Source organism: Calidris pugnax, unplaced genomic scaffold (assembly GCF_001431845.1).
Source record: "Calidris pugnax isolate Ruff unplaced genomic scaffold, ASM143184v1 scaffold816, whole genome shotgun sequence".
Taxonomy (NCBI): domain Eukaryota; kingdom Metazoa; phylum Chordata; class Aves; order Charadriiformes; family Scolopacidae; genus Calidris; species Calidris pugnax.
The window spans coordinates 5,921-18,096 of NW_015091489.1; the positions used below are offsets into that span (position 1 = coordinate 5,921).

General features: G+C 60.6%; 1 protein-coding gene across 1 annotated transcript in view; it reads left to right on the top strand.

The window, feature by feature from the left end:
* Positions 1-1,320: 1,320 nt before the first annotated feature.
* The window catches only part of LOC106899792 (cadherin-related family member 5-like), a gene marked incomplete at its 3' end in the record, with an annotated part of 24,260 nt that continues 13,404 nt past the window's right edge, over positions 1,321-12,176 (top strand). The window contains exons 1-2 of the mRNA XM_014961709.1: positions 1,321-1,461; positions 7,144-7,358. Coding sequence (XP_014817195.1) covers positions 1,401-1,461; positions 7,144-7,358 — 276 coding nt within the window. The remainder of the gene's footprint in view (positions 1,462-7,143; positions 7,359-12,176) is intronic.

Sequence of the window (12,176 nt, forward strand, 5' to 3'; positions counted from 1 at the left end):
GGGGACAGGAATGGGGTCCCAGGAGAAGGGGACCCTGGGGTGGGGACAGAGATGGGGATATGGGGATGAGGACCCCAGGGAATGGGGACAGGAAAGGGGTCCCAAGGGGATGGGGACCCCAAGGGATGGGGACCTTGGGGTGGGGACAGGGATGGGGACAGGGACATGGGGACCCCAGGGGAAGGGGACCCTGGGGTGGGGAGAGAGATGGGGACATGGGGATGGGGACCCCCAGATGGGGACCCCCAGATGGGGACAGGAATGGGGGCAGGGACATGAGGACACCAGGGGTTGGGGATAGGAATGGGGAGAGGGACAAGGGGACCCCAGGAATGGGGACATGGGGATGGGGACAGGAAAGGGGTCCCAGAGGATGGGGACCCAGGGGATGGGGACACCAGGGGAAGAGGACCCCCAGATGGTGACAGGGATGGGGACATGGGGACACCAGGGGACCCCAAGATGGGGACAGGGATGGGGACAGGGACATGGGGACACCAGGGGACCCCAAGATGGGGACAAGGACATGGGGACACCAGGGGACCCCCAGCTGGGGACAGGGAAGGGGACAGGGACATGGGGACACCAGAGGATCTCAAGATGGGGACAGGGACATGGGGACACCAGGGGACCCCCAGATGGGGACAGGGATGGGGACAGGGACATGGGGACATCAGGGGACCCCTAGATGGGGACATCAGGGGACCCCCAGCTGGGGACAGGGATGAGGACAGGGACATGGGGACACCAGGGGACCCCAAGATGGGACAGGGACGGGGACAGGGACATGGGGACACCAGGGGAGCCCCAGATGGGACAGGGACATGGGGACAGGGACATGGGGAGCCCCAGATGGGACAGGGATGGGGACAGGGACATGGGGACCCCAAGATGGGGACAGGGACGGGGACAAGGACATGGGGACACCAGAGGATCCCGAGATGGGACAGGGATGGGGACACCAGGGGAATGGGGACCCCAAGATGGGGACAGGGATGAGGACAGAGGGACATGGGGACACCAGAGGACCCCAAGATGGGGACAGGGATGAGGACAGTGACATGGGGACACCAGGGGACCCCAAGACGGGGACAGGGACATGGGGACACCAGGGGAAGGGGAGCCCCAGATGGCGACAGGGATGGGGACATGGGGACACCAGGGGACCCCCAGATGGGACAGGGATGAGGACAGAGGGACATGGGGACACCAGGGGACACCAAGATGGGGACAGGGATGAGGACAGGGACATGGGGACACCAAGATGGGGACAGGGATGATGGGGACATGGGACCATGGGGACACAAGGGACAAGGACACAGAGGTGCCAGCCCTGGTCCTTCACCCCGACGTCAACGCCCCCCAACCCCCGCCCGGCTGCAGGTGGCCACCTGGTCCCCATGGCGTCACCGTCCTGCCCGGCCCTCCTGGCTACCTGCCTGGCGCTGCAGCTGGCCACAGGTGAGCAGGGACACGGGTGGTGGCACCGGGGAGGATGGGGACACCGGGGACGGGGTGGGGGGCACAGGGACCCCGTGGCTGGTGGGGATGGTGACCTGGGTCATGGGGACCTGGAGATGGGGGACCTGGGGGTGGCAACCACGAGAGATGGGGACCCAAGGGGTTGGGGACGCAGAAGACAATGTCACCAGAAATGGTGGACCTGGGGAAGGTGACCCTGGAGGTGGCAACCATGAGAGATGGGGACCCAAGGGCATGGGGACTTGGGGGACAAGGCCACCAGGGAATGAGGACCTGGGGAAGGGGACCTTGGAGGTGGCAACCATGAGAGGTGGGGACCCAAGGACATGGGGACCCTGGAATTGGGGACTCAGGGGACAGAGTCACCAGAGATGGGGGACCTGGGGAAGGTGACCCTGGAGGTGGCAACCATGAGAGATGGGGACCCAAGGACATGGGGACCCTGGAATTGGGGACTCAGGGGACAGGGTCACCAGAGATGGGGGACCTGGGGAAGGTGACCCTGGAGGTGGCAACCATGAGAGATGGGGACCCTGGAATTGGGGACCAAGGGGACAATGTCACCAGAGAAGGGGGACCTGGAGATGGGGGACCTGGAGGTGGCATCCACGAGAGATGCGGACCCAAGGACATGGGGACCCAGGGGACAATGTCACCAAGGAACTGGGACCTGGAGATTGGGACCTTGGGGGTGGCAACCACAAGAGATGGGGACCCAAGGACATGGGGACCCAGGGGACAAGGCCACCAGAGAAGGGGGACCTGGAGATGGGGGACCTGGAGGTGGCATCCACGAGAGATGCGGACCCAAGGACATGGGGACCCAGGGGACAAGGCCACCAGAGAAGGGGGACCTGGAGATGGGGGACCTGGAGGTGGCATCCATGAGAGATGCGGACCCTGGAATTGGGGACCCAGGGGACAATGTCACCAGGGAGTGGGGACCTGGAGATGGTCTCCCTGGAGGTGACAACCATGAGAGATGGGGACCCAAGGACATGGGGACCCAGGGGACAAGGCCACCAGAGAAGGGGGACCTGGAGATGGAGGACCTGGGGGTGGCAACCACAAGAGATGGGGACCCAAGGATATGGGGACCCAAGGATATGGGGACCCAAGGATATGGGGACCCAAGGATATGGGGACCCAAGGATATGGGGACCCAAGGATATGGGGACCCAAGGATATGGGGACCCAAGGATATGGGGACCCAAGGATATGGGGACCCAAGGATATGGGGACCCAAGGATATGGGGACCCAAGGATATGGGGACCCAAGGATATGGGGACCCAAGGATATGGGGACCCAAGGATATGGGGACCCAAGGATATGGGGACCCAAGGATATGGGGACCCAAGGATATGGGGACCCAAGGACATGGCGACCCAGGGGACAAGGCCACCAGAGAGGGGGGACCTGGAGATAGTGACCCTGGGGGTGACAACCATGAGAGATGGGGACCCAAGGAATTGGGGACGCAGAGGACAATGTCACCAGAGAAGGGGGACCTGGAGATGGTCTCCCTGGAGGTGACAACCATGAGAGATGGGGACCCAAGGAATTGGGGACGCAGAGGACAATGTCACCAGAGAAGGGGGACCTGGAGATGGGGGACCTGGAGATAGTGACCCTGGGGGTGACAACCATGAGAGGTGACCTGGGGGTGGCAACCACGAGAGATGGGGACCCAAGGGATTGGGGACCAAGGGGACAGGGTCACCAGAGATGGGGGACCTGGAGATGGAGGACTTGGGGGTGTCAACCATGAGAGATGGGGACCCAAGGGATTGGGGACCAAGGGGACAGGGTCACCAGAGATGGGGGACCTGGAGATGGAGGACCTGGGGGTGGCAACCACAAGAGATGGGGACCCAAGGATATGGGGACCCAAGGATGGGGACCCAGAGGACAGGGTCACCAAGGAATGGGGACCTGGAGATGAGGACCTAAGGACTTGGGGACCCAGGGGACAATGTCTCCAGGGAATGAGGACCTGGAGATGGGGGACCTTGGAGGTGGCAACCATGAGAGGTGGGGACCCTGAATTTGGGGACCAAGGGGACAATGTCACCAGAGAGTGGGGACCTGGGGATGGTCTCCCTGGAGGTGACAACCATGAGAGATGGGGACCCAAGGAATTGGGGACGCAGAGGACAATGTCACCAGAGAAGGGGGACCTGGAGATGGGGGACCTGGAGATAGTGACCCTGGGGGTGACAACCATGAGAGGTGGGGACCCAAAGACATGGGGACCCAGGGGACAATGTCTCCAGGGAATGAGGACCTGGAGATGGGGGACCTGGGGATGGCAACCACAAGAGATGGGGACCCAAGGACATGGGGACCCTGGAATTGGGGTCTCAGGGGACAGGGTCACCAGAAATGGTGGACCTGGGGAAGGTGACCCTGGAGGTGGCAACCATGAGAGATGGGGACCCAAGGGCATGGGGACTTGGGGGACAAGGCCACCAGGGAATGGGGACCTTGAGATGGGGACCCTGGAGATAGTGACTCTGGGGGTGGCAACCATGAGAGATGGGGACCCAAGGGCATGGGGACTTGGGGGACAAGGCCACCAGGGAATGGGGACCTTGAGATGGGGACCCTGGAGATAGTGACTCTGGGGGGGGCAACCATGAGAGATGGGGACCCAAGGGCATGGGGACTTGGGGGACAAGGCCACCAGGGAATGGGGACCTTGAGATGGGGACCCTGGAGATAGTGACTCTGGGGGGGGCAACCATGAGAGATGGGGACCCAAGGGCATGGGGACTTGGGGGACAAGGCCACCAGGGAATGGGGACCTTGAGATGGGGACCCTGGAGATAGTGACTCTGGGGGGGGCAACCATGAGAGATGGGGACCCAAGGGCATGGGGACTTGGGGGACAAGGCCACCAGGGAATGGGGACCTTGAGATGGGGACCCTGGAGATAGTGACTCTGGGGGGGGCAACCATGAGAGATGGGGACCCAAGGGCATGGGGACTTGGGGGACAAGGCCACCAGGGAATGGGGACCTTGAGATGGGGACCCTGGAGATAGTGACTCTGGGGGGGGCAACCATGAGAGATGGGGACCCAAGGGCATGGGGACTTGGGGGACAAGGCCACCAGGGAATGGGGACCTTGAGATGGGGACCCTGGAGATAGTGACTCTGGGGGGGGCAACCATGAGAGATGGGGACCCAAGGGCATGGGGACTTGGGGGACAAGGCCACCAGGGAATGGGGACCTTGAGATGGGGACCCTGGAGATAGTGACTCTGGGGGGGGCAACCATGAGAGATGGGGACCCAAGGGCATGGGGACTTGGGGGACAAGGCCACCAGGGAATGGGGACCTTGAGATGGGGACCCTGGAGATAGTGACTCTGGGGGGGGCAACCATGAGAGATGGGGACCCAAGGGCATGGGGACTTGGGGGACAAGGCCACCAGGGAATGGGGACCTTGAGATGGGGACCCTGGAGATAGTGACTCTGGGGGGGGCAACCATGAGAGATGGGGACCCAAGGGCATGGGGACTTGGGGGACAAGGCCACCAGGGAATGGGGACCTTGAGATGGGGACCCTGGAGATAGTGACTCTGGGGGGGGCAACCATGAGAGATGGGGACCCAAGGGCATGGGGACTTGGGGGACAAGGCCACCAGGGAATGGGGACCTTGAGATGGGGACCCTGGAGATAGTGACTCTGGGGGGGGCAACCATGAGAGATGGGGACCCAAGGGCATGGGGACTTGGGGGACAAGGCCACCAGGGAATGGGGACCTTGAGATGGGGACCCTGGAGATAGTGACTCTGGGGGGGGCAACCATGAGAGATGGGGACCCAAGGGCATGGGGACTTGGGGGACAAGGCCACCAGGGAATGGGGACCTTGAGATGGGGACCCTGGAGATAGTGACTCTGGGGGGGGCAACCATGAGAGATGGGGACCCAAGGGCATGGGGACTTGGGGGACAAGGCCACCAGGGAATGGGGACCTTGAGATGGGGACCCTGGAGATAGTGACTCTGGGGGGGGCAACCATGAGAGATGGGGACCCAAGGGCATGGGGACTTGGGGGACAAGGCCACCAGGGAATGGGGACCTTGAGATGGGGACCCTGGAGATAGTGACTCTGGGGGGGGCAACCATGAGAGATGGGGACCCAAGGGCATGGGGACTTGGGGGACAAGGCCACCAGGGAATGGGGACCTTGAGATGGGGACCCTGGAGATAGTGACTCTGGGGGGGGCAACCATGAGAGATGGGGACCCAAGGGCATGGGGACTTGGGGGACAAGGCCACCAGGGAATGGGGACCTTGAGATGGGGACCCTGGAGATAGTGACTCTGGGGGGGGCAACCATGAGAGATGGGGACCCAAGGGCATGGGGACTTGGGGGACAAGGCCACCAGGGAATGGGGACCTTGAGATGGGGACCCTGGAGATAGTGACTCTGGGGGTGGCAACCATGAGAGATGGGGACCCAAGAGCATGGGGACCCAGGGGACCTTAAGGGATGGAGACCTGAGGATGGGCACATGGGATGTGGGGACCTGGAGATGGTGACCCAGGGGACAGGAACCTCGAGGATGGCCATCAGGGGGTGGGGACCCAGGATTTGGGGACCTGGAGATGGTGACCCAGGGGACAGGAACCCTGGGGAGGACCATCAGGAGAGGACCTGGAGATGGTGACCCAGGGGACAGGAACCCTGGGGATGACCATCAGGAGGTGGGGACCCAGGGTTTGGGGACCTGGAGATGGTGACCCAGGGGACAGGAACCTCAAGGATGGCCATCACGGGGTGGAGACCCAGGGGTTGGGGACCTGGAGATGGTGACCCAGGGGACAGGAACCTTGAGGATGGCCATCAGGAGGTGGAGACTCAGGGGTTGGGGACCCGGAGATGGTGACCCAGAGGACAGGAACCCCAGGGATGACCATCGGGGGTGGGGACCCAGGGGTTGGGGACCTGGAGATGGTGACCCAGGGGACAGGAACCTTGAGGATGGCCATCAGGGGGTGGGGGCCCTGAAGATGGTGACCCAGGGGACAGGAACCCTGGGGATGACCATCAGGAGGTGGGGATCTGAAGATGGTGACCCAGGGGACAGGAACCTTGAGGATGGCCATCAGGGGGTGGGGACCCAGGGGTTGGGGACCTGGAGATGGTGACCCAGGGGACAGGAACCTCGAGGATGGCCATCAGGAGGTGGGGATCTGAAGATGATGACCCAGGGGACAGGAACCTCAAGGATGGCCATGGGGGTGGGGACCCAGGGTTTGGGGACCTGGAGATGGTGACCTAGGGGACAGGAACCTTGAGGATGACCATCAGGAGGTGGGGACCTGGAGATGGTGACCCAGGGGACAGGAACCTCGAGGATGACCATCAGGAGGTGGGGACCTGGAGATGGTGACCCAGGGGACAGGAACCTTGAGGATGGCCATCGGGGGTGGGGACCCAAGGGTTGGGGACCTGGAGATGGTGACCCAGGGGACAGGAACCCTGGGGATGACCATCAGGAGGTGGGGATGTGAAGATGGTGACCCAGGGGACAGGAACCCGTGGGCTGGGGACCTCTGGGGACCTCTGGGGACCTCCACCCCGTGGACCAGGGGGTGGCCGGGCACGTGTCCCCGTCCCTGACCCCCCCCCCGGTGGTGGCACCAGCCCGGGGTGACGGATGCAGCGGTTTTGGGAACCTCTTCACGGAGATCACGGAGAACAGCGCCCACGGGAGCCTGGTGGCCCGGCTGCCACCGGCGGGGGACACGGGCAGCGGTGGCCTCCAGCTCTGCCTGACCGGTGCAGATGCCACCTGGTTCTACCTGGACGGTCGCAGCGTCAGGCTCAACGTCTCGGCCGGCCGGGCCCTGGACCGTGAGGTGATGCCACCACCCCCGGGACCACCACCTTGTCCTCCATCCCTCCTCCAACCATCCTGTGTCTGGCCTTGGTCCACCTGGATCCATCTCCATCCACCTTTGTTCATCTTGGGTCCACCTGGCTCCATCCTTCGTCCATCTTTGTCCCTCCTGGGTCCACCTTGGTCCATCTCCATCCATCCTCCACCCACCTTGGTCCATCTCCATCCATCCTCCATCCACCTTGGCTCCATCTCCATCCATCCTCAATCCACCTTGGCTCCATCCTTTGTCCATCTTTGTCCATCCTGGGTCCACCTTGGTCCATCTCCATCCATCCTTCATCCACTTGGTCCATCTCCATCCATCCTCCATCCACTTGGTCCATCTCCATCTCCTTTGTTCATCTTGGGTCCACCTGGCTCCATCCTTCGTCCATCTTTGTCCCTCCTGGGTCCACCTTGGTCCATCTCCATCCATCCTCCACCCACCTTGGTCCATCTCCATCCATCCTCCATCCACCTTGGCTCCATCTCCATCCATCCTCAATCCACCTTGGCTCCATCCTTTGTCCATCTTTGTCCATCCTGGGTCCACCTTGGTCCATCTCCATCCATCCTTCATCCACTTGGTCCATCTCCATCCATCCTCCATCCACTTGGTCCATCTCCATCCATCCTCCATCCACCTTGGCTCCATCTCCATCCATCCTCCATCCACCTTGGCTCCATCCTTTGTCCATCTTTGTCCATCCTGGGTCCACCTTGGTCCATCTCCATCCATCCTCCATCCACCTTGGTCCATCTCCATCCATCCTCCACCCACCTTGGTCCATCTCCATCCATCCTCAATCCACCTTGGCTTCATCCTGTGTCCAATCTCCATCGTGCATCCATCCACCTCCATCCTGGAGGTCCACCTTTGTCCATCCTGGGTCCATCTGGCTCCATCCATCCATCCATCCATCCATCCATCCATCCATCCATCCGTGTCCATCCTGGGTCCATCTGGCTTCATCTTTATCCATCCTCCATCCACCCCCTGTCCACCTTTGTCCATCCTGGGTCCACCTGGCTCCATCCTTCATCCATCTTTGTCCATCCTGGGTCCACCTTGGCTCCATCTCCATCCATCCTCCATCCACCTTGGCTCCATCTCCATCCATCCTCAATCCATCTGGCTCCATCCTGTGTCCAGTCTTCATTGTGCATCCACCCACCTCCATCCTGGAGGTTCATCTGCCTCCATTCTGGGTCCATCTGGCTCCATCCTCCATCCACCTGGATCCATCCTGGGTCCATCTGGCTCCATCCATCCATCCATCCATGTCCATCCTGGCTCCATCTGGCTTCATCTTTATCCATCCTCCATCCACCTGGGTCCATCCTTGGTCCACCTGGCTCCATCCTCCACCCATCTTGGTCTATCTGACTCCATCCTCCATCCACCCCTCATCCACCTTTGTCCATCCTGGGTCTATCCTGGCTCCATCCATCCTCCAACCATCCTGCATCTGGCCTTGGTCCACCTGGATCCATCTCCATCCATCTTCCATCCATCTTTGTCCATCCTGAATCTACCTGGCTCCTTCTTCATCCATCCTGGGTCCATCTGACTCCATTCTCCGTCCATCCTCCACCCTGGAGGTCCATCCACCTCCATCCTGTGTCCATCCTCCATCGTGCATCCACCCACCTCCATCCTGGAGGTCCACCTGTCTCCATCCTGGCTTCATCCATCCTGCGTTCATCCTCCAACTGTCCTGCGTCCATCCTGGGTCCACCTCGCTCCATCTCCATCCATCCTCCATTCACCTCTGTCCATCCTGGAGGTCCAGCTGGCTCCATCCTCCATCTACTTGTGTCCATCTTCTGTCCATCCTCCATCCACCTGCCTCCATCCATCCCATGTCCATCATCCAACCGTCCTGCGTCCCTCCTGGGTCCATCCTCTCACAAACCTTCATCCATCCTGCGTCCCGGGTGTGTCTACCTCCATCCATCCTCCTGTGTCCACCCTGCGTCCACCTGTGGCCCTACTGGGTCCATCCTTCATCCACATGGCTGGGTCTATCCTTGGCCCACCTCCACCCATCCTTGACCCATCTCCATCCATCATTGACCTACATCCGTCTGTCCAGCACCCACCTTCATTTATCCTTGACCCACCTCCATCTGTCCTTGACCCACATCCACCATCCTGGACCCACCTCCATCCATCCTGGACCCACCTCCATCCATCCTTGGCCCACGTCCACCCATCCCTGACCCACCTCCATCCATCCTTGACCCATCTCTATCATCCTTGACCCACCTCCACCATCCTTGACCCATTTCCATCCATCCCTAACCCACCTCCATCCATCCTTGACCCACGTCCACCCATCCCTGACCCACCTCCATCCATCCTTGACCCACGTCCACCCATCCCTGACCCACCTCCATCCATCCTTGACCCATCTCTATCATCTTTGACCCACCTTCACCATCCTTGACCTGCCTCCACCCATCCTTGACCCACCTCCACCCATCCTTGACCCACCTCCATCATCCTTGACCCACCTCCACCCATCCTTGACCCACCTCCACCCGTCTCGGCCGGCCGGGCCCTGGACCGTGAGGTGATGCCACCACCCCCGGGACCACCACCTTGTCCTCCATCCCTCCTCCAACCATCCTGTGTCTGGCCTTGGTCCACCTGGATCCATCTCCATCCACCTTTGTTCATCTTGGGTCCACCTGGCTCCATCCTTCGTCCATCTTTGTCCCTCCTGGGTCCACCTTGGTCCATCTCCATCCATCCTCCACCCACCTTGGTCCATCTCCATCCATCCTCCATCCACCTTGGCTCCATCTCCATCCATCCTCAATCCACCTTGGCTCCATCCTTTGTCCATCTTTGTCCATCCTGGGTCCACCTTGGTCCATCTCCATCCATCCTTCATCCACTTGGTCCATCTCCATCCATCCTCCATCCACTTGGTCCATCTCCATCCATCCTCCATCCACCTTGGCTCCATCTCCATCCATCCTCCATCCACCTTGGTCCATCTCCATCCATCCTCCACCCACCTTGGTCCATCTCCATCCATCCTCAATCCACCTTGGCTTCATCCTGTGTCCAATCTCCATCGTGCATCCATCCACCTCCATCCTGGAGGTCCACCTTTGTCCATCCTGGGTCCATCTGGCTCCATCCATCCATCCATCCATCCATCCATCCATCCATCCATCCGTGTCCATCCTGGGTCCATCTGGCTTCATCTTTATCCATCCTCCATCCACCCCCTGTCCACCTTTGTCCATCCTGGGTCCACCTGGCTCCATCCTTCATCCATCTTTGTCCATCCTGGGTCCACCTTGGCTCCATCTCCATCCATCCTCCATCCACCTTGGCTCCATCTCCATCCATCCTCAATCCATCTGGCTCCATCCTGTGTCCAGTCTTCATTGTGCATCCACCCACCTCCATCCTGGAGGTTCATCTGCCTCCATTCTGGGTCCATCTGGCTCCATCCTCCATCCACCTGGATCCATCCTGGGTCCATCTGGCTCCATCCATCCATCCATCCATGTCCATCCTGGCTCCATCTGGCTTCATCTTTATCCATCCTCCATCCACCTGGGTCCATCCTTGGTCCACCTGGCTCCATCCTCCACCCATCTTGGTCTATCTGACTCCATCCTCCATCCACCCCTCATCCACCTTTGTCCATCCTGGGTCTATCCTGGCTCCATCCATCCTCCAACCATCCTGCATCTGGCCTTGGTCCACCTGGATCCATCTCCATCCATCTTCCATCCATCTTTGTCCATCCTGAATCTACCTGGCTCCTTCTTCATCCATCCTGGGTCCATCTGACTCCATTCTCCGTCCATCCTCCACCCTGGAGGTCCATCCACCTCCATCCTGTGTCCATCCTCCATCGTGCATCCACCCACCTCCATCCTGGAGGTCCACCTGTCTCCATCCTGGCTTCATCCATCCTGCGTTCATCCTCCAACTGTCCTGCGTCCATCCTGGGTCCACCTCGCTCCATCTCCATCCATCCTCCATTCACCTCTGTCCATCCTGGAGGTCCAGCTGGCTCCATCCTCCATCTACTTGTGTCCATCTTCTGTCCATCCTCCATCCACCTGCCTCCATCCATCCCATGTCCATCATCCAACCGTCCTGCGTCCCTCCTGGGTCCATCCTCTCACAAACCTTCATCCATCCTGCGTCCCGGGTGTGTCTACCTCCATCCATCCTCCTGTGTCCACCCTGCGTCCACCTGTGGCCCTACTGGGTCCATCCTTCATCCACATGGCTGGGTCTATCCTTGGCCCACCTCCACCCATCCTTGACCCATCTCCATCCATCATTGACCTACATCCGTCTGTCCAGCACCCACCTTCATTTATCCTTGACCCACCTCCATCTGTCCTTGACCCACATCCACCATCCTGGACCCACCTCCATCCATCCTGGACCCACCTCCATCCATCCTTGGCCCACGTCCACCCATCCCTGACCCACCTCCATCCATCCTTGACCCATCTCTATCATCCTTGACCCACCTCCACCATCCTTGACCCATTTCCATCCATCCCTAACCCACCTCCATCCATCCTTGACCCACGTCCACCCATCCCTGACCCACCTCCATCCATCCTTGACCCACGTCCACCCATCCCTGACCCACCTCCATCCATCCTTGACCCATCTCTATCATCTTTGACCCACCTTCACCATCCTTGACCTGCCTCCACCCATCCTTGACCCACCTCCACCCATCCTTGACCCACCTCCATCATCCTTGACCCACCTCCACCCATCCTTGACCCACCTCCACCCATC